Source organism: Aotus nancymaae, unplaced genomic scaffold (assembly GCF_030222135.1).
Source record: "Aotus nancymaae isolate 86718 unplaced genomic scaffold, 86718_ANA_hifiasm-v0.15.2.pri h1tg000046l, whole genome shotgun sequence".
In the NCBI taxonomy this organism is placed as follows: domain Eukaryota; kingdom Metazoa; phylum Chordata; class Mammalia; order Primates; family Aotidae; genus Aotus; species Aotus nancymaae.
Genome location: NW_026988460.1, coordinates 28,947,404 through 28,969,256, shown reverse-complemented (window position 1 = coordinate 28,969,256; position 21,853 = coordinate 28,947,404). Strand labels below are relative to the sequence as shown.

Below are 21,853 nucleotides of genomic sequence, written 5' to 3'. Positions count from 1 at the left end.
CACTTCTGGTCTGGGGAACTGTCTGGAGCTATAAGCAGGCCAAGTGAGGCCTGCCCCCATGTGACCCAAGGGGGAGTTCCCTGAGAGTTCCAGCAAGTTCCCTCTTCCTGCAGACACCAACCTTCTACCGTGTGAGCCCCTCCCGAGGGCCTCTGTCAGGGGGCACCTGGATTGGCATCGAGGGAAGCCACCTGAACGCAGGCAGTGATGTGGCTGTGTCGGTCGGCGGCCGGCCCTGCTCCTTCTCCTGGTACGGGGTGCAGGTGGGGTGGGGCCTGGCTGCCCCTCCTCCTGGTTCAGATGGTTGCATGCCCCCTCTTGTTGCCTGGGCAACGGGGCTATGGAGAGCCTGGCTAGGGTGATCATTGTGAAACCCAGAGGCAGAGAAGATTACCATGGAAACGACTACCTCCAGAGTGGGAGGACTGGCTGGTGACAGGGGCGGGGCCTGCCTCTGGGGGCGGGGCAACCTGGCTGGCTCTGTCCTGGTTCTTCCCTGTCAGGGAGATCCCTTGGGTACAAAATAAGAAGTATCTAAAAAAAATTTTAAGAGGGAAAACAGAAATCTTAACAAAAGCCCTGAGGCTTGAAGTGGATAATTTTAGATTAGGGATGATAATGGAACGTCCCTTTAAATATTTTCCTGTGGTAATTACCCGTTATCAGACTAATCATTGGTGTCTGCAGCTGAGGGGGCCTGGTGGCTGTGGCGCTCCTGGCAGTGGTGGAAGAGCTGAGGGTCCAGACCCAGGTGCAGGCCGTGCCCAGCTGCCTGCCCAGTGGGTTGTCCCCGTGACCCCCACCCCAGGCCAGCTCATATAGTCTCCTCATAGCCCCCAGAATGCAGGAATAGGACCAGCTTTTCCCAGTGGGACAGGTGCCAAGAGGGAAGGTGTCTGCCTGGCCCAGGGTAGTAGGAATGGATGCTGGGCTCCCAGCACTCGAACCACAGGTTGAGTGAGGGTGGCCCTGGGACAGGCAGGGAAGGTTGGGGCCAGGGCTTAGTCTCATTGACCCTCCCCAGGAACAAAGGGAGGCCAGCGTGAGGCCACCTTCCAGCCTGGCATGTGTGGGGTGGGCCTGCTGCCTACTGCTTCTAGGGAGGCAGATGCCCGGTAGATGTGGAGCCCTGGCCAGGGTCACCTGGAGGGGGTGTGGGCGACAGGAAGGGTGTGATGAAAGCAGACCTGAGGAGGTGGCAGAGTGGGTCCCAAATGCCAAGCTGGGTGACAGTGGGGGCCTAAGGGGTCTGGAGCGAGGGTAGGACAGACATACACAGCCCTGGGAAGGAAAGTGGCGGTGACAGTACACAGCCACCCAAGGCAGTACCTGTGACAGATGGCACCCTGTCCCTCAATGCATCTGCATTCCACATGCCTGGGTCCTGCCTGTGTGCTCCTCACTGCCCTACTTGGGCCTCTCCAGGAGGAACTCCCGTGAGATCCGGTGTCTGACGCCACCCGGGCAGAGCCCTGGCAGCGCTCCCATCATCATCAACATCAACCGTGCCCAGCTCACCAACCCCGAAGTGAAGTACAACTACACGGAGGACCCCACCATCCTGAGGATCGACCCTGAGTGGAGCATCAGCAGGTGGGGCCCAGCAATGCCCCTTCCCTTTCCTCAACTGCTGAGAGCAGCACCGAGCTGGGAGCTCTTCCACCAGGCACTTGGCGGTGGCCCTCCTGCATGTGTGTGCTGTCCTGCCAGGAAGCACTCGTTGCCGAGAACTTTTACCTGTTTCCCGTCTTTGGGGAAGGCAGGTTTTGCCTGACTGAGCTGTGGACCATGTTTCCAGCTCGCTGGGCCCCAGCATCATCTGGTGACCCCCTACTCCTGTCCTCTTCCAGCGGTGGGACCCTCTTAACAGTCACGGGCACAAACCTGGCCACTGTTCGTGAACCCCGAATCCGGGCCAAGTACGGAGGCATTGAGAGGGAGAACGTGAGTGCCTACCCTCAGCTGCCCACCTTGGTCTAGGCCTTCACTTGGGCTGGGGCTCCTGCTAGGAATGCCCCTCCCCCTGGGCCTGCCTCTCCCCAGCTTGTGTTAACCTTGGCTGTGTCTGGAGGCCCTTGGGGAGGCATCTGTCCTGCCCGGTGGGTTTAAAGTCTGGCTCTGGTCTGCTGGCCTCTTCTAGGCCTTGTGCCCCTGGTCCACTTAGGGTGGATGGCCCAGGACCTGCTCTGCTGGTGCCTGGCATCATCCATGCAGGGAACAGGTGGCTCCCAGGCCAGGGGCTCTATCATGGGGAGCTGTCGGGCCACTGGGGGAGGTCCTGCCCAGCATCCCCACCCTGTGTCTCCAGGGCTGCCTGGTGTACAATGACACCACCATGGTGTGCCGTGCCCCGTCTGTGGTCAACCCTGTGCGCAGCCCACCGGAACTCGGGGAGCGGCCGGATGAGCTGGGCTTCGTCATGGACAACGTGCGCTCCCTGCTTGTGCTTAACTCCTCCTCCTTCCTCTACTACCCCGACCCCGTACTGGAGCCGCTCAGCCCCACTGGCCTGCTGGAGCTGAAGCCCAGCTCCCCACTCATCCTCAAGGTGGGTCACCTTCACCCATAGGCCAGGGAAGAGGCCCCTCATCCTGGGCTCTGGCTCACCCCCGCCTCCTACAGGGCCGGAACCTCTTGCCGCCTGCGCCAGGCAACTCCCGACTCAACTACACAGTGCTCATTGGCTCCACACCCTGTACCCTCACTGTGTCAGAGACGCAGCTGCTGTGCGAGGCGCCCAATCTCACGGGGCAGCACAAGGTCACGGTGCGTCTGCCCACCTGGGTGCAGAGCTGGGAGAGCTATGCCCCACCTATGAACCCTGCCCTGCTAGGACAGCCCCAGCTCTGACCTTGCCCCAGACTCACCCCTCGCTCAGAGGGCGCCCAGCTGCAGTGCAGGCCTGCCTTAGCCCTCAGTCCGCCGCCTCCTTAAGCCCACCAGACTGCCTGCCCACCCTGAGCTCTTGCCATGCCAGCGCTTTCCTGGCTGGCTGGGTACCTGCCCTGGGTCCCAGTGTCCCTGCCCTGCTGACCACTCTGTGCCCATCGGCGGGACCTTGCCCACAGGTGGGTGGGGGGTCTCGCCCATCGGGAGGGGCTCCTGAGCTTTGTGAAAAGATGGGTGGCTCCTGAGTGGTCTCCACCCACCGGCAGGTGCGGGCTGGCGGCTTTGAGTTCTCGCCAGGGACACTGCAGGTGTACTCGGACAGCCTGCTGACACTGCCTGCCATCGTGGGCATCGGCGGGGGTGGAGGTCTTCTGCTGCTGGTCATCGTGGCTGTGCTCATCGCCTACAAGCGCAAGTCACGAGACGCCGACCGCACGCTCAAGCGGCTGCAGCTCCAGATGGACAACCTGGAGTCCCGTGTGGCCCTCGAGTGCAAGGAAGGTCTGTTGGGGCCGGGGCTCAGTGGGGCAGCTGCCACCTTCAAGCCAGACCCTGGCCCATCCTCACACCTACCCTCAACTTCTTACCCCGCTTCAGCTCAGTTTACAACGTTCCTGATAGCCTTGCTGTACCAGGCCTAGTCCCAAGGCAGTGGGCAGGTGTCTGACCAGGACCTGGCCCTACAGGAGGTACCACCTCCTTGGGGTGCTGCTTGAGACACAGAACCCAGGACCAGACTGCATTTGTATCCCAGCTGGGCTGTAAGGCTGAGGGTGGCTACTTACCCTTCTGTGCCTCAGTCTGTAGAGTGCCTCATCTGTAGAGTGGGTGTGGTGACAGTGCCTACTTCCCTGGGTGCTGGGAGTTGTGGTGGGTTGGTGGTGCCCACAGAGTGGCAGAGAGGGGTGCTTCTGCCATACAGCAATGCGGAGCCCTTGTGCTTTGGCAGTCCCTGGGCACATGCAGATTTTGGCCTGAGCTGACCTTCATCCTTGAGGAGATGTCTATAGCAAGAGTCAGGCCACACCATCCTCCTAATCCGGGGCAGGTGTGAGTGACAGAAATCTGTTCCATGCTGGGCGAGATTTTGAGCATTTGCAGATAGTAACTCACACATGTTCACGGCTCTAGGGGCAGATACTAGGAGCACTCCTGCTGCAGGGTAGGACCTCAGCCATGTGGCTCCAGCATGCAGTTGTCATGAACTCCACCGAGACTGCACTGGGATGGGGTGTGTGTTTGTACAGGACTCAGCCAGTCTTAAAATGCAAAGTCCTGCATCCTGGGAGCCCACTCAGTCCCAGACAAACTTAAGAGGCCCCCTGGTGGGCTGAGGCTCTCCCTACCTCTTGGGCAGTCCTGGTGGGACCAGAGGCAGGTGTGTGTTGGGGCCGGGTGGGAGGCAGGTGGCCTGGGCCCCCCTTGTGCTCCCACCTGCTAAGGCTGGCTGGACGCGGTGGTTGGTGGCTGCTCCAGGCCAGCCAGGTGCAGATAACCAGACGCCTGGCAGCGGTCCCCAGGAGACGAAGGCTCCAGCTCTTAGTTAAACCTGTCAGATGTCCCCCAGAGCCTGCCTGGCACTCCTCTGGCTCCTGATCAGATAGCTCTATCCTCGGGCTGCCGCAGGGCTGACACCTCACAGCTCTGGAATGTTCTGTCAGGGCCTGCTTCACTGCCCTGCCTGCTTTTGTTCCTGACAGAGGCAGAGCTGGCTCTGAGCAGGGTGGGCCACTCTGAGGGTGCACCAGACCTGAGATGTGCGTGCAGTGGTTTTGGGGGCTTGGGGATAGCCTGCAGCCCTGAGACCTCACCCCTACCTCTCACAGTGGGTGGAAGGAGTCCGAACTCCATAGCTGCTCTATGCTTAACTGCCAGTGTCTGAGATGCAGGAGGCCCGGCCCAGCCTGCCACTCGTGCCGATGCTGTCTCTGTTCCTGTCTTGTTTGATCCTGCAGGAACCTGGCAAGGGAGAGTTATTATCCCTGTGCTAGGACTAGGGAAGCTGGGGCACCGAGACTCACAGTAGTTTTCTTAAGATCATGAAACCAGTGAGTGCCAGAGCCAGGATTTGATGTGGGTCCCAAGAGTGGGAAGGGTTGGGGCATGGAGCTGGGCAGTGAAGGGCCACCAGGGCATGCTGCCCCTGATGCTACATCTGGCCATAGCCTTTGCAGAGCTGCAGACAGACATCCATGAGCTGACCAATGACCTGGACGGTGCAGGCATCCCCTTCCTCGACTACCGGACATACGCCATGCGGGTACTCTTTCCTGGGATCGAGGACCACCCTGTGCTCAAGGAGATGGAGGTAGGATGGCTGGTCCTGGTGTCACACGCACTCAGAGGCAGCTGCTGTCTTCTGCCTTTGGTGCTCCTTGGGTGCAGATGGATGGTATGGGGGCAGCCTGGAGGAGGGTCCAGGAGCTGCTGTCTTCTGCCTTTGGTGCTCCTTGGGTGCTGATGGATGGTATGGGGGCAACCTGGGGGAGGGTCCAGGTCTGCAGGGTGCTGGGCTCAGCCAAGTGGGGAGCAGGTGCTGGGAGGCAGAACAAAGGCCAGGCCAGCACGGTGGGGCCCTGAGCCCTGGGGCCGGGGCACAGGCATGGCCATCGTGGCTCTGCTCCATGAAGTGCCTCCAGTGGGCAAGAGGAGGGTCTGGCCCCAAGGGCCTGTGTGGGATGCCAGACCTCATCCCAGTAAACTACCTTTCAGCCTAGGTTTCTGGCACCTTCCTGGTCTCAGGCCTGCCTCTGTTGGGGGCCCTGCCTGTGGCTTCCCTGGCCTGGTCTTCTGGGTGGTTCTGCATACAAAGTCTGTTATGGCAGTTTGGGATGGGAGCGTGTGGCTGGCATATTACCAGGGCCTCAGAGAGTCAGGCTTTGCCCCGTAGACATTGGCAGCAAATGAGCAAGGGAAAAGAGGGCTGGCCCCCATGTCCCCAAAGTGCCCCCAGAAGCAGGCAGTCCAGGAGCCAGTCCCCGGCGAGCCACAGCCAGGAGCTCGGCAGGTAGTTTGTCACTCATCAGCAGAGGGTGCCCCCTCAACCATGTGCCTTGGATGATGGGGAGCCCACGTCTCCTGGGGTGGCTCTGTTGGTGGAAAGTCCCTCTTGAGCTGAAACTGAGCAGGCCTTCCTGCCTTGGGCCTGGGGCTGCCTGTGGCTGAGCGCTGCCATCCTGTTCCTGGGCTTGCTGCCACGAGGGGCTCCACAGTCTCCCCAGCTTGTATCTCTCTCTCAGTGCCTCCATTTGCTGTGTCTGTCAGATTGTCTCTCTCAGCCATGACTGTGTTCTGCCTGGGCTGTTACCTGTCTGCCTGATACCTGTTGGCCTTGACTGGGAGCCTGGTATCACTGGTGGCCTCTGGGCACTGCCTAGTAGGAAACATCTTGCCGTGACAAACCTTAGTATGAGCAAGAGAGAGAGTAGGGGCCCTGGAGGCAGCCATGCCTGCACTCCACTCCTTTTCCCTACCTCCAGTGTGGACTTAATCAAACCTTTTCCTTTCTCCAAACTTGTGTCCTCATCCATGAGATGCAGAGGCTGGCTATGCATTGGTTATTACTGTCCAGGCAGAGGGAGATGGTAGGCATGCACTCCTGGTACCCAGTGGATGGGGGCATTGAGTTGAGCTTCCTTTGAGCTGCTGCAGGCCAGCTAGGGGGGTTTGCTGTTCAAAGGGCCCAAGCACGGAGAGGGTGGTGGGAACAGCCCCTTTCATTCTACACCCAGCTGTGCTGGTAACACCTTTGTCACATCTGCTTGCGGTGGGCTTCTCAGGCTGCCACAGGGGCTCTGTGGCCAGGGCTGCCCTGATGGCAGCAGGCAGTGGTGGCAGGTCAAGTCCATTTTGCTAAGGACAGGTGGAGCTTGGGAATGGCCCGCGGAGCTGAGGAGTCAGGGCAGCTTGTCACTTGCCTTCCAGGCCTGTCCTCTGGCAGGGCCCTGCCACACCTCCCAGGCCTGGATAGCTCTCATCGGCCAGCTGTGGGGGCTGGGGCTGGGTCCTTCTCTGTGGTCCGAGCCCCATGTGCTCCCACAGGTGCAGGCCAATGTGGAGAAGTCACTGACACTGTTCGGGCAGCTGCTGACCAAGAAGCACTTCCTGCTGACCTTCATCCGCACGCTGGAGGCACAGCGCAGCTTCTCCATGCGCGACCGTGGGAATGTGGCCTCACTCATCATGACAGCCCTGCAGGGTGAGATGGAATATGCCACCGGCGTGCTCAAGCAGCTGCTGTCCGACCTCATTGAGAAGAACCTGGAGAGCAAGAACCACCCCAAGCTACTGCTGCGCCGGTGAGCCTGGGGGGGCACTGGGGTGGAGGGGGGCAGTCCTGTGCCTCCAGCTTTGGACAGGCCGCCGGTCTCGCAGGCACAGAGATGTTGGGGTAGGGGGGACTCACCTGGCCTCTGAGGCTCAGCTACCACCTCCCCAGGTACTGATAGTGAGGACCCAGGCCTGAGTTTCCATACTCACAGGCCTGGGTTCTGGGTGAAGGGCTGGGGTCTCCAAGACAGTCCCTAAAGCGCTGCTGCCCACTCACGTGGGTGCCTTTTGAGACCTGGCCTTCGGTGCTGCAGGAAGTTGGGCAGGGTGGGCTGGGATCTATGGGGTAGACCTGCGGGGGCCCTGTACCTGCTGGACAGCTGGAATGATGCCACTCTGCCCATATTCTATGTCCCCTAGGACTGAGTCAGTGGCAGAGAAGATGCTGACCAACTGGTTCACATTTCTCTTGTATAAATTCCTCAAGGTAAGCAGAGGCTGGAGGAAGCAGGTGTCATAGGCAAGTGAACAGCGGGAGGGGAAAACAGAGGGAGCTGGAGATCAGTGGGAGGTGCTGGAGAATGGCAGCAGGTGGGGTCTCGGTCAAGTTCTGGCTCCAGCCAAGGCCCCTGGACACACAGCTGCTGCCAGGTCCCGGCTTCTGGCTCCCTCCTTCATCCTCCTTCCTTCTGAGGCTGTCCAGCCCTCACACAGCTCACCAATGTAGGTGTGGAAGTTCAGATACAGGCTCTCAGTGCCCGCAGCTGGGGTGGGCTCAGGAGGGTCCAGTACCTGGCCAGCTTAGGAGGGGCCTGAAGACTCTGGTCCACCATCCGTCATGGCCCCACTGGACTTCCTCTGTGCTGTCCATTCAAGCCCTCCCACTCCCCAGCAGAGGGATGCTGTCATCCTCAGAATAGGAACAGGGAGTAGGCCAGAGGCTGCAGGCTGGGGCCCAGGCGAGACGGGGGTCTGGATGGGCTTTATTGGGGCTGTAAGTAATTGAATTGCTGTTTGCACTTCTGATTTTGGGAGTTATACAAACTTGGGTATCTGGCTTCTCTTGCAAAGTCTGAAGTCCTGATTAGCCCACTCCTGAGATGGGAGGAGCCCGGTGTGTGTAGTGAAGTGCATGCTCCCCACCTGGCTTCAGTGGTCCCTGTCGCTGCTCTGTGGGTGAGGGTGACTGACAATGTAGCCCAGTGGTTAAGGGTTGGGGCTGGCGCTGAATGCCTGGGTTCAATTCTCCTCGTCTCCTTATGAAATCCAGGGATGGCATCTCTGTCTCTGCTGGCTCATGGAGCTTTCAGTCCTCCTACAGCCAGATGCTGCTGAGCTCAGGTGCACAGATCCCTGCACAGAGCAGAGTCCTGGCCGGGCATCCTCGCTGCAGGGAGAGACAGTGGACAGGAAATACAGCAGACAGGCTAAGGGGCAGGGCTGAGCAGGGAGGGTGGGATTTGAGCAGAGGTCTGAAGATCAGGCTGATGGAGGGAAGAGAGTCCCAGGCAGAAGAGGCCGCTGGGGAGAAGAACACAGGTAGATGAGGGGATGGGCAGGGGCGGGCGGGGCTTGTCCGTCCTGGGTGGTCTCTAGAGGTAGGATGTGTATGTGTATATAGCATTCCCTGGCACCTAGCAAGTGCCCAGTAGATGATAACATCCTTAGGCAGAACTGGAAGTGGGTAACACGGAGTCGTGCATGTCCTGTAGAAAGTATGGTTCTATGAAGACTCATAGTGTGTGTGCACGCTGGATTAGCTGGGCTCTGTGAGCCTAAAGCAGCAGGTGCCCTGGGTGAGGTGGAAAGGGCACCTCTCCCCTGGGTTCCCATCTGATCCTGATTCTCCACACCTACAGAGACAGGGCTCAGGGCAGCAAACCCCTGTAAACACTGACATTGGGTGTGGATTCTCTTTCATGCCAGGCTATAGGGGGCCAGCCTCAGCCAGCAAAGAGTGTGGCCCCACAGGGTGTCACAAGCAGAGAGGGTGGCAGCGGGGCACCAAGGGGGGTTGTCCTCAGGCTGGGCCAGGTGCTCTATGGAGGGCTGGGCACATTTGGGACAGGTGCTGAGGGATGTATGGGCAGTGGAGGGAGGGAGAGTGAGGCCAGCCTTGGCCGAGGGAGCCATAGGAAGGGGACACAGAGAAGGAGACAAGGGTGACCATTTGGGTGAGAGTGGCACAGGCACAGGGGGTGTGGGCTGTGTGTTCGGGGCTTCACAGCCCATGTCCATGACCCCAGCAGTGCAGGGGGCAGGCAGGGGCCAGGAGCTGTTAGATCTCCTTAGGTCATCATTGTCCCCACCAGTTCTAGGAGGAGCCCTCACTATGCTAGGGAGTTCATGTACTGGATGCCAGGACATGCCCTGAGGTTCAGAGGCACAGACATCCACCCTGGAGCTGGGCACCCCCTGGATGGGACCGAGATGGTCCCAGGGCTCTTTCCATCCACATGACGGGCCAGTGACTTTTTTTTTTGCCACCATATCTGAGGTTTTTTGTTTTTGTCTTTTTTAAGATAGATAATATTTTTTAGATCAGTTTCAGATTTGAAGTAAAATTGAGCAGAAGGTACAGAGGTTTCCAGTGCGTCCCCTGCCCTACACATGCATCTTCTCCCCACTGTCATCATCCCCAGAAGAGGGGTGCATTTGGTTCAGTCGATGAACCTATCTAGACACATCTTCACCACCCAGCGCCCCTGTTTCCATGTGGGCTCACTCTTGCTGCTCTGCATGCTGTGGGTTTGGATGAATGTACGATGTCATGTATTCACCATTATAGCGTCACACAGCTTCGATGCCCTAAAAGTCTGCTGAGCTCACCTGTCATCCCTCCCTTCCCCTCAGCCCTGGCACCCATTGATCTCATTGTCTCCATAGTTATGCCTTTTCCAGATGTCGCTCAGTGGAATTGTATACTATTACTGCAGCCTTTCAGACTGGCTCCCCTCACTTCATAATCTGCTTTGAAGTTTCCTTTATTTATCTTCATAGCTTGATAGCTCATTTCTTTTTAGTGTGCCACAAACTTTAAAAAATTTATCATGGTAAAATACACACAACATAAAATTTACCATCTTTAACCATTTTTAAGTGCACAGTTTAGTGGTAGTAAATTCACAGCGGTGTCAGCCATGGCCACCTGCTCCATGACTCTTCGTCTTGTAAAACTGAAATTCTGTCCCCATTCAACACCCACTCCCTGTTCCATCCTCCCCAGCCCCTGGAACCACTATTCAGTCTCTCTGAATCTGACAGCTCTAGGGACCTCATATGAGTGGAATCATGCATCGTTTGTCCTTTCGTAACTGGCTTATTGCATCAACTTAAAGGGGAAGCAATCCAGGTGTCCATCGACAAATGAATTAATAAGCAAAATGTGGTCTCTGCATACAGGGGGATAGTATTCTGCCTTGAAAAGGAAGGAAATTCCAACATGCTGCAACATGGATGAACTTTGAGAACACAAACTCTTTTAAACAACTCAAATCCTTTTTATTCCTTGCTGTCTTTAGAAACAAAAACTTTAACTAGAAAAGTAACCCATGCCATTTTAGCACACGTAAACAACCTGGAAGGGAGAATGGAGGGGTGAGTTCCCTGCCCCTCTGCAGTTCTGATGGTAATGACTACCAGAGTTTTGGTGCCTGTCCTCCCAGGCTGGGGTCTGAACTGAAGCAATTATGAATAAACTATGCTTTTTAATATTAAGATGAATGTTAGTATCAAACCTTTTTTCTCATGAGAGAGTTTTAAATTTTTTTAGTACCACACATTTTCACTGTCCCTCGTTCCCTCTCTGCCCTCACCTTGAACATAGTGTTAGGCCCACCTTTGCAGGTGATCACACAGAAGTTTGCCTTATCTTTTTATCAGCTGCATAGTGTTCCATGGCGTGCCTGTTCCATCATTTGTTTAACTGTGGCACTGCTGATGGCTGGTGCTGCATAGCTTGGATTTGGATGCAGTTGTCTTTCTTGCATGGTCATGTTTAAGTGCGTTTCCAGAAGAGTGAGTGCAGGTGATCAGGCATGCTCATGTTTAATTGTAATATATGCTGCTGTGTTATCCTGCAAAAAAGGTTGCTGATTACCAGTTCATCATCTGAGAATCTTACCCAGGCCTGGGATAGCACTTGTCTTATTGATCTTTTTCACCTCTGCTCATTTGAAAAGTACAGACTGGTAGGGTTGTTGCCTTAGTTGGCGTTTCTTTAACACCTCGGGCATCTTTGTATATGTTTGATTGGCTGCTTTTATTTTTTCTTTGAAGCCAAGTTTGTAAACGTCTGTTTTTACCCTTTGCTTGTTTTTCTAGGGTCATTTCTTTTAGATTATAGGAACCTTTTAACATATACACTTCCCATCTTTTCAAGCTCATGTGTCGCCTAGAAATGATTTTTTATTTATGTGTGGTGTGGGGTAGGGATCTGGTTTGATCCTCCCACCTCCCCATGCCCACCATGGAGAAGTGCTTGTCGTAATGTCATTTATTCAACTGCCTGCATTATCCTTCTATTAGAAAAGTGGCACTTTTTGTTGGGCAGTTTCTGCACATTCGTAATTTGGGCTGAGAGGAGTCTGAGGTCTTTTTTTCCCCCGTCACTGCACAAGAGACTGTGGCTGCGACAAGAAAAGGACTGGGCGTTCCTTTTCCCTGGCCTCTGAGCTCTTGGAACCTCCTTTGCAGCCTCCAGGCTGACCTTGCTGAAGAAATGGGAGGAGTGGGGCAGGGTGGGGCCTGCTGCCTGGTTGAGTATGAATGCCTGGTCCAGCCTGAGCCTTCTCTGGGGACACCTGGCTTTTACGGGGCAGGTGCTTTGAGGTCAGATGGATCTGAGTTTAGATCTTGGCTTCTCCAGTTACTTGCTGTGTGAACTTGGACCAATAGCTGCACTCCCCTGACCTTCAGAGACTAGCTGTGCTCCTTTTACTCTCTGAGGCCAAGCCTGGGAACTCTCAGGCAGGTGTCTGACTTTGGGAAACCCCCAAAGGCTCTTGTCATCCTGTCACATTAACGGCTGTCCATCCGGATCTGCACCCCTTGTCCTTCTTCTTCGTGGCTAACTTAATGAAGCCAAGTTTGCAAATGAAACATAATTTCAAAGACAAGCATGTTGTTGGAAGATCTGGATGGTCTTAGCAGCTGTCTTTCTAATTACCGCAGATGCTAATGAGGTGCCTGGAGCCTCTGGTTACAGGAGCAGAGCTGCCGTTTGCCAGGACTGGGTAGGAGGCAGGGCTGCTGAGCCTGCCCCTCCATGGGGGTGCACACACACCTGAAGGCCCTTGGGCAGCCAGGGCCTGCAGCAGACCCTGTGCCCAGGCTCTAGGTGTCCCTCGCCTGCGTGGCCGACTCAGCAAGCCCAGACATGAACCTTTCCCAGGGACAACTCTCCATTCACTCAATTCGTCCAGCAAGTGTCTGTGGTGCCCCATGCCCAGGCTCAGCCAGTGCTGGCAGTAGGGTATAGCAAGCAGGCCCAGCAGCTCCCACTCCAGAGGGGTTGGCAAGGGTACACAGGATCCTTCAGAGAATGGCAGATGGTGGCGGAGACATGGCAGGGTAGCGGTGGGGAGTACATGCTCTGGGCTCCCTGGGAGCCTTTCTGAAAAGGGCAGATTGGGTTGTGTCCAGAAGGGCCCTTGAAGACCCGGGAGAAATTTCTGGTTGTAGAGGCAGGAGTTGCAAAGGTCCTGAGGTGGGACAGGAGGCGGCTTTTGTGACTACAGCATGGGGAACCAGAGAGTGAGGGGCAGAGGGATCAGGTGCCCCCCCGAGGGCCTGGGGCCATGCAGAGGCAGAACAGATGCCCGCTGAGGGCCGGGGGCTGTGCAGAGATAGAGTGGATGCCCCCCGAGAGCCCAGGGCTTTGCTTCTGGCCCTGTGCCTTGTGCCTGGGTGCTGGTGAACTTCCCTGGGTGGGCAAGCCTCCCCAGGTAGGTATGTCAGCATCCATAATGCACCATAGATATGTCCTGAAGTAATGTGTGGGCCCAGCCGGGTGGTCCCCCACCCAGCCAGCAGATCACAGAGGCCAGATCACAGTCACATGTCACACCTGCAGTTGCGTAGTGTGGGGTGCACTTGCGCCACAGGTGGCAGGCCATGGGAAGCTTTGTCCTGAGCACCTCTAGCTGGGGAACAGGCCCCTGGGAGCCTGGGGCTGGTCGGGATCCTGCTGAAACCAGGGGAGACTTCTTGGTGAAACACAAGGAGAGCCTCGGCCCTCCTTGATGTGGGCCCTGCATGCCATGCTGTGTTCCCTGACATGCTCTGGCGCCTCCTGGGTAATTTAGGGTTTTCACATGGTATTCGCAGGGTGGCAGGTATGTTTTGTTTCCTGATTTTCTTGCAGTTTCCACTGGGCTTTGGGACCAAGGCTATACTTTCCTCCTAAAGAGTTGGGAAGCGCTGCTCATTTCTCCTTGCTGGGAACACTGTGGCTGGCACTGGATGGGCAGAGGGGTGGATGGGCAGGAGTCTTGGGGGTCCCAGCTGCAGCCTCATGCTGCCAACCCCGCAGGAGTGTGCCGGGGAGCCACTGTTTATGCTGTACTGCGCCATCAAGCAGCAGATGGAGAAGGGCCCCATCGATGCCATCACGGGTGAGGCACGCTACTCCCTGAGTGAGGACAAGCTCATCCGGCAGCAGATTGACTATAAGACGCTGGTGAGTGTGGCCACCCTCTGTCCTGGGTGCCCTGGTGCCCCCCACCCCCACCCCTCAGCTGTTGGACTGACAGTGCTGTATTGCCCCGCACTGCCCGCAGACCCTGAACTGTGTGAATCCTGAGAACGAGAATGCGCCTGAGGTGCCAGTGAAGGGATTGGACTGTGACACGGTCACCCAGGCCAAGGAGAAGCTGCTGGACGCCGCCTACAAGGGCGTGCCCTACTCCCAGCGGCCCAAGGCCGCGGACATGGACCTGGGTGAGTGGGTGGGGTCGCAACCGCCTGGGGTGTGTGCTGGAGCAGAGGGGCAGGGCCATGACCCAATACTGAGCTTGGCGGAGAAGTCCCGGCCGGGCTTCTGCATCAGGCTGGTCTGGAGGGGAGTGGAATGCCGAGTGGGCTGTCTAGTCCCTGGCAGGTTATAGAGGGTGGCTGCCCTGCCCTGGGCAGAGACTCTGGGAGATGGTGGGTTCCAGTACACTCTGGGAGGCAGTAGGCTCTTGGAGCCTAATGGGGGGTGCTTATGAGAGGGGAAGGAAGAGCCACTGAGGGCCAGAAGGGATGGGACAGTTTTAGGGTAGAGCCCGGGGTCCTGCAGCAGATGTGACTGGAGAGGCTGGGGCCTCACAGAAACCCCAGTGCCAGGCTGAGGAGTTGGGGACCTAAGGCTTGGGGAAGTCAGGGCAGACCCCCCCTAGGGTGGGGCTGCTGTGACAGGTTGGGGGGGCTGTGGCAGGTTGTGGGGGGCTGTAGCAGGTGTGGAGATGTGCCCCTCCTCTGTGCTGGTGCTGAGAGCTGCAGGTGGCCCCCGTCCCACTACACTGATGTGATGGAAGAGGGAAGGAGGGCCCCAACGGCCCCACCCTCCAGCACCCTCCTCCCCGCAGAGTGGCGCCAGGGCCGCATGGCGCGCATTATCCTGCAGGATGAGGATGTCACCACCAAGATTGACAATGATTGGAAGAGGCTGAACACACTGGCTCACTACCAGGTGGCTCCCGGCCCTCTGACCCCAGCACCGGCCTTGCTCCCCTTGGGGTTCCCACAGTGCAGGTGCCAGTGTTTGCAGCATGTGGGCTGGACAGCAGCTGGATCTTTCAGGGAGAGGAGGGGAGGGGGTCACATGCGTGTGTGGACCATCCCAGGCCCTGAGCTGGGCTTGTGGGATTGCTTGGTAGCCCTGGGTTGTCCTGATAGAGAGACAGACTGAGTGAGGTGGCTGCCTGCCTCCAGGCACAGCACCAGGGTGTCACTTGGGTCTCCAGCCGGGGAGCGGGGAGCGTGGTGGTGCAGGGGTGCCCTGGTGGGTCACAAGTTCCCTGGGCCTCTGCCCACAGGTGACAGATGGGTCCTCGGTGGCACTGGTGCCCAAGCAGACATCTGCCTACAACATCTCCAACTCCTCCACCTTCACCAAGTCCCTCAGCAGATACGGTGAGGGTCCAGGCAGTGGGCAGGAGGGCAGTACGTGAGTCCCTGGCCTGGGCAGGATGTCCCCCAGGCTCCCACACTGCAGCAGCTAGACAGGAGGACCCAGGGGCCGGTGTCAAGGCCTGTCACTCGCACTCTTGGCCTTGCCTTCCAACACGGGAGGCTGCGCCTCACCTGACTGTGTGTCTGTACACAATTATGCCACCTCTGTGGTGTCATCAGGTGTCCCCAAAATCCCATGTGGGTGGGGGTGCCATCCCCAGCTTTCAGAAACTGAGGACAAGGGAACTGGGGAAACTGAGGCTTAGGCAGGGGGGTGCCAGCCAGGGTGGGCGCTGACAGCCCGGTGCTGCAGAGAGCATGCTGCGCACAGCCAGCAGCCCGGACAGCCTGCGCTCACGCACGCCCATGATCACGCCCGACCTGGAGAGCGGCACCAAGCTATGGCACCTGGTGAAGAACCATGACCACCTGGACCAGCGTGAGGGCGACCGCGGCAGCAAGATGGTCTCAGAGATCTACCTGACGAGGCTGCTGGCCACCAAGGTGGGCCTGGCGGGCAAGTGGGGGCAGGGGACACTGGGCTGGCCAGTCTCAGAGAAAGCACCAAACTTGGAGCAAGGCCTTCGCCCCCACGCTGCTCCCGCGATCACTTGCCCAGTCACTCAGGAGGTGCAGACAGCCAGGCAGAGCCCTGGAGCTCGGTGTCCCTGCCTGCCTCCTGCAGGGCACGCTGCAGAAGTTTGTGGATGACCTGTTTGAGACCATCTTCAGCACAGCACACCGGGGCTCGGCCCTGCCGCTGGCCATCAAGTATATGTTCGACTTCCTGGATGAGCAGGCCGACAAGCACCAGATTCACGACGCCGACGTGCGCCACACCTGGAAGAGCAACTGGTAACTCAGGGCAGGTGGGCCGGGGGGCAGAGGGGCATCCACTGGGCCAGGCCAGATATGCTCCCAGGGTCCTCACCCTGTTCTGACCGCAGCCCGCACTTGGAGCTTCCTGGCGTGGGGACACAACCCAGCAGGGCGTGGCAGGCCAGCCCTGTGCTAACTGGCCTTCCCTATTTGCCTGCACCCCTTGACCCACAGCTCGCCCTCTGCTCCTGCCTCCGAGCCCCTCCCACTGCTGCAGGAACTTCGTGCAGGCATGAGTGGCCCTGGGTGTGCACAACTGTGCAGACATGAGTGTGGGCTGCAGTGTGAGAAACAGGGCACAGTGGACCCAGCCCCGAGCCAGCTCATCGCAGTGATGAGGGCAACAGGGACTGCATGTCCTGGTACTCCCTGGTGCAAGGAACTTACAGCCTCCCCACTGCAGTGTGGGGTCAGGCCTGAGCCTGCTCACTGAGGTGCAGAGGCCAAGCCACTTAACATGGTCTCATGGAGCAGGTGGAGCACGGGGCAGAGCCTGCCTAGACTGTAGTGTGTGCAGCTACACCAGTGTCAGCTGGGGCTTTATGAGGCTGGGTTTGGTTATGAAGAGGCACCCCGGCCTCCAGGTGGCCTCTTTCCAGAGTGTCTGACTCCCTGGCCGGCCAGTCCCTTGCTTTCCTCTGGCCTGGTCTCCCTCTGGGACAGTGACCTGCTGCTTCACTGGTCCCGGACTGGCAGTGTTGGCTTCCTCTTTGCCCTGCAGGCAGGCCAGCCCTTGGCTTCGATCCTTACTCAGGGTCCCCAGGCTCTGGTCTGTGGCTTGCTGCCCCAGTTGGCACACCCTACCCCCTGGAGTGGGTCCCTACTGTGTATGTGGCCCCCACCCCAGCAGACAGCCCCACCCCTGCCTGCCACAAGGGAGTCCCTCTTTGTACACCAGGCTCCCCACCTGCATGTCCCAGAAGTTCTGGGGTGGGACTGCTCCCCAACACTTGGGGTCAGGTGGACACCTTCGCCTGTGTGGCTGGACCCTGTTTCACTAGGAAGTGCCCCTCCTTACCCTGCATCCTGCCGGGGTCTCCCGCCAGTTCTGTGCACGCTCAGTGTGCATACCCTCCACTGTCTTAGCTCCCTCTCACCTGGACTGTCCCTGCCACCTCCGCCCAGAGGTAGTGAGCAGCTCCCGGGCCAGCAGCCACCCCTAGCCTGGTCTTGTCCGGCCCATGTGTTGCTTCCCAAACCTGGGATGCAGCCATCTACCCTGTCCCAGCTCCGCCTGCTGCTCACAGAGTCTTGGATTGGGATGAAGTGTCATGAAGCCCCTCTCCTGGGCCATGCTGGTTGGGCACAGCGTGAGAGGGGAGTCTCCAGGGAAGCAGTGTCTCCAGGTCAGCATGGTCTGGGAGAACACTCTGCCACAGTGGAACATTCTAGACCTGTGCTGTCCAGGGTGGTGGCTCCTGAGTGTTTGAAATAGCACTGGTGTGGCTGAGGGTCTGGGTTCTTAACTTCATTTAAGTTAAGCAGCCACATGTGGCCAGTGCTACCAGGCAACCCAGCTGATGGCAGTCCCTGAGGTGTTATTTGGGGCACAGAGGGCTGGTCTCTGCAGGGATGGGTCCCCTGAGCTGCAGATCTCAGCACAGGAGCCAAGGGTGCAAGCCAGCACACAGGCCTAGGAGGGTGGTGGCTTTGTGGAGTGGGCCCCCGAGGGCCTGGTCACATCTTGCCTTCACGTAACCAAGTGCGTTAGAGCACACCTGTCACGTGATGCCCTGCATGAGATGCAGGTGGTAGGGGCAGCACAGCCCTGGCCAAGTGGCAGGGGACAGTCCACACTTACCCATGGGCTCTGCACCTCTGGGCCTTATTTCCCAGTCTGCATGGAAAGCCACGCCCACTTTGGATTCCGAGCCAGGAAGGCCACAAGTTTGCTCAGGAGGGAGTGGAGGGTGGAGGCCCATCTGAGTGGTGCCTGGCCTGTCACCTGCAGCCTGCCCCTGCGCTTCTGGGTGAATGTGATCAAGAACCCGCAGTTTGTGTTCGACATTCACAAGAACAGCATCACGGATGCCTGTTTGTCGGTGGTGGCCCAGACCTTCATGGACTCCTGCTCCACTTCTGAGCACAAGCTGGGCAAGGACTCGCCCTCTAACAAGCTGCTCTATGCCAAGGACATCCCCAACTACAAGAGCTGGGTGGAGAGGTGGGTGGAGGTGGCAGGGGTCGGGGCAGGGACTTGGGGGGCAGCGTAGACCCTGCTCTTATGCCCACCTGGCCACTACCTGGCCACAGGTACTATGCGGACATCGCCAAGATGCCAGCCATCAGTGACCAGGACATGAGCGCATACCTGGCAGAGCAGTCCCGCCTGCACCTGAGCCAGTTCAACAGCATGAGCGCCTTGCATGAGATCTACTCCTATATCACCAAGTACAAGGATGAGGTGAGCACCGTGGGAGCCTGCAGGCTGGGCTGGGAGGGCCCTGCCAGAGCCACCTGCTCTGCCCTACCCTGCCAGCTCCTCTCTGAATCTCTGGGCTGCCATGGGGCACCTTCGCTCCTCTGTACCTGCTGACCACCTGGTTCCTTGGGGCCAAGAGGAAGCCTGCTAGGCTGAGCAGAGAGGGCTATGGTGGAGTCACTGCATGCAGCCATGTGGGGTCGGGGATAAGGAAGATGGGATGGCAGCTTCTTCCTGAGGCGGAGGGTGGGGGTGGTGAGCAACTTCCCTGAGGGGCTCATTTCAGGGTTCTCCAGGCTGAGCTGGCATATCCAGGGCTGGGCATAGGCTCTGGGCAGAGCTTCCCTTTCAGTATCTTTTCTGCTAACTTGGAGTGAGCCCTTGTCATCCACGAACGTGGAACTGGGGACAGGCTCCAGGAGGCATCCAGGAAGAAGGACTGGCTCCTGGCCTGCACCAGACAGGAGCACGGACCAGAGGGCAGGACAGGCTTGGCCTGTGCCAAGGCCCTAGGGCCGAGGAGGCCACGGGACTGAACCAGAGCCACCCTGGGGAAGCTGGGGCAGGTGCAGCAGAGGCAAGGAGCCTTTCCCAGGGTGCCGCAGGCAGCAGATAGGAGTCAGAGGAGCAGCCAGAGACTGCATGTATTAGGGTGGGGGTGGGAACAAAAGCCTGGGGTCCTGGGGCTCACCAGGGCTAGGGATGCTGAGGCTCTCTGGGAGGCTCCAGGTTTTCCTTGCTGGGAGGCAGAGGCAGCCACGGGAGCACAGGCACATCCCAAATGCAGAACCACATCTCCCTGGGGAGACTCATCTGCACCCACGACAGATAGCCATGTATTAAAGGGGCACAGAAACCCCAGGGGTGTCAGAACTGGGTGGAGACATGTCAGCAGTGTGGCCAAGCAGCCAAGGCATCAGAGCCTGCTGTTTTAGGGGGCAAGGGTAGGAATGATGATGGGGTGGGGCTCATCCTCCATGATGGGGTTCTGAGGGGTCCAGACTCACAACCGAGGTCCCTTGGCCAGGAATAGATGGGGTTGAACCTCTGGCACCTGCTCCAGAGGCATCCACCCTGGGCCTGCTGAGCTTGTGGAGGCCGGTGGCCCGGCGTGCTGACAGCTCTCCTGGCCCTGCAGATCTTGGCGGCCTTGGAGAAGGATGAGCAGGCACGGCGGCAGCGGCTGCGGAGCAAGCTGGAGCAGGTGGTAGACACGATGGCCCTGAGCAGCTGAACCCTGGCTGTGACCGTCCAGCAGGACGCAGCACGAGGGTGGCCGAGCAGGGACCAGGGCAGCCCTCGCTGCATGCGTGTGCAATGTCTGGTGGCACTCAGGCCGCCGCAGTGCAGCGACTGCCCGGCCCTCCCTCCCCCGTCTCGCCCGGCCGGGTCCCGGCTCTTCCTGTGTGGAGGTGATGGTACCTGCCATGCCACAGCTGTGCACACAGCTGCTTGCTCAGGGGCCGGGGCAGCACTGGGTGCCCAGGCCGGCCAAGGACCTTCATTGCCTGGCAAGAATTACCTGGTGGCCTTCATGAGAGAAGGGCTGACCTCTGAGGGGCTGAGGGGTGAGGCCAGGACCCTCCAAGGGGGAGGGGTAGCCAGCTTGGGCTGTCCCCTTGAGACCGGGACAAGAGGCTGGGGGTGTCAGCATTCCTAGCTTCCCAAGCTGCCCCCAGCTGACAGAGTCTGAGGGTCCAGGGGCCCGGTTGGCAGCTGGAGAAAGAGGCGAAAGCCCATGGCTGGGCACAGGAGCTCACGTTGGTCTGGGCCCATTGCCACCCACCTCCCCCATCCAGCACCCACGCCCGCTGTACCGCTGCCATCCTCAGATTCACCGCGTGCTCTGCGCGGCAGAGGCCGGAGTGCCACATCCACCTCGCCCCAGAGAGGCCCTGCTCCCTCCTATGGAGGGGCTGCGAGCTGGGCTGCTCAGACTCCTGGGTGGCTCCCAGATGGACCGGGCGGCCCCTCTCTGTCCTCAGGGCTGTGCCTCTGGGAGCCATTGGGCCAGGGACCCTGGGTCACAGAGAGCATGTTCCCATTATTTATTCCCCTTCGAGTCCTACACGGGCTGCCCTGGCAGCTGCCTTCAAGGGTAAGGCCGAGCTCCCCACTGTGGAGCCCCTGAGGGCAGCCCCTGAGCACTCCTCTCCCTCCTCTCCCTGCCCCAGCGGCTTCCAGTGTGGCATCTCAGCAGTGTCCTGGCCCTTCCAGTGCAGTGGGACATCTGGGGACTGTTTTGTTTTTAGGGGAAAAAAATTCTGCTGCACTCTGCTTGGACCTTGAGTTCTGTGGCACAGCCCCTCCAGCCCACAGTGGCCTGGATCTGTCTGGGCCATGAGTGACGGGCAGTGACCAGAAGGACTGGAGGCCAGTGGTGTCCACCCTTGCCCTCAGCAAGAGAGAATGCATTCTTAAAAGAAAGCTGTACATGTATATATATGCACATATATATATGTGGCTCTAGCCTCAGGCTCCAGCCCCAGTGGGGTACTGTACAGTTAACTGAAGAGGAATTTTAAAGACAATTTAGAACAAGAAAATGAAGGCAGTGGGAAAACAATGCCAAATGGTTGTGGAGAAAGTGGCCAGAGCCTCCCTGGAGCGGAGCAGCCCTGAAGCCTGTGCCCTCAACCTGCGAGCCGCTGTTTTGGTTTGACGTGACACGGAAAGGACTTCTTGCCGACCCTGAGAGCCTCCGGGTGCCGCGGCCCCGCGGGGCATGCATGATTGTGCTAGCGTTTAGTCTGAGTTGATCTTTTTAAAACTGCAAGTGTTGAATACTAGAGGTTGTTAGACCCTTTTTTATGTTTTTTAATTAATCAGTCACTTGTAAAAGCAAACAAGCCGTCCATCCCCTTTACAAGGTCACTTTTTTGATGGTACTGAAGATCCCACAGACTTTAAGGGACAGCTAACTGTGGCCAGACCCAGTCCCGTGTCCTTGGCCAGGCCCGAAGAGAGCACTTGGCCCCAGGGGGTGCCAGTCTTGCAGTCCACCCCTCCTGAGCAGCTTGAGCCAGACACCACCACAGAGACCCGCCCCTCCCCTGAACACGGGTCAGTATGGAATCGGTGACTGCTGACTCAGGGAGCTCCTTGGCTCCATGGGCACTGTGCCAGGGCTGGGGCCTCCTGCTGCTGTCACACCCAGCTCAGGTCTGGGTCAGCTCCCACCCCCAGCCCACTGAGGGGGTGGGCTCACTCTCTGGGCAGACTTGGGGGCCAGAGCCGAGG

At 58.5% G+C, this 21,853-nt stretch overlaps 1 protein-coding gene across 1 annotated transcript in view; it reads left to right on the top strand.

The window, feature by feature from the left end:
* The window catches only part of PLXNA1 (plexin A1), a 47,031-nt gene extending 25,629 nt beyond the window's left edge, over nucleotides 1-21,402 (top strand). The window contains exons 14-31 of the mRNA XM_012475801.3: nucleotides 114-250; nucleotides 1,426-1,593; nucleotides 1,851-1,944; nucleotides 2,309-2,548; nucleotides 2,623-2,766; nucleotides 3,156-3,390; nucleotides 5,055-5,197; nucleotides 6,931-7,187; nucleotides 7,579-7,645; nucleotides 13,691-13,837; nucleotides 13,938-14,097; nucleotides 14,727-14,830; nucleotides 15,177-15,273; nucleotides 15,626-15,816; nucleotides 15,998-16,167; nucleotides 18,143-18,355; nucleotides 18,445-18,595; nucleotides 19,752-21,402. Coding sequence (XP_012331224.2) covers nucleotides 114-250; nucleotides 1,426-1,593; nucleotides 1,851-1,944; nucleotides 2,309-2,548; nucleotides 2,623-2,766; nucleotides 3,156-3,390; nucleotides 5,055-5,197; nucleotides 6,931-7,187; nucleotides 7,579-7,645; nucleotides 13,691-13,837; nucleotides 13,938-14,097; nucleotides 14,727-14,830; nucleotides 15,177-15,273; nucleotides 15,626-15,816; nucleotides 15,998-16,167; nucleotides 18,143-18,355; nucleotides 18,445-18,595; nucleotides 19,752-19,847 — 2,814 coding nt within the window. The 3' untranslated portion in view covers nucleotides 19,848-21,402. The remainder of the gene's footprint in view (nucleotides 1-113; nucleotides 251-1,425; nucleotides 1,594-1,850; nucleotides 1,945-2,308; nucleotides 2,549-2,622; nucleotides 2,767-3,155; nucleotides 3,391-5,054; nucleotides 5,198-6,930; nucleotides 7,188-7,578; nucleotides 7,646-13,690; nucleotides 13,838-13,937; nucleotides 14,098-14,726; nucleotides 14,831-15,176; nucleotides 15,274-15,625; nucleotides 15,817-15,997; nucleotides 16,168-18,142; nucleotides 18,356-18,444; nucleotides 18,596-19,751) is intronic.
* The last annotated feature ends 451 nt before the right edge of the window (nucleotides 21,403-21,853 follow it).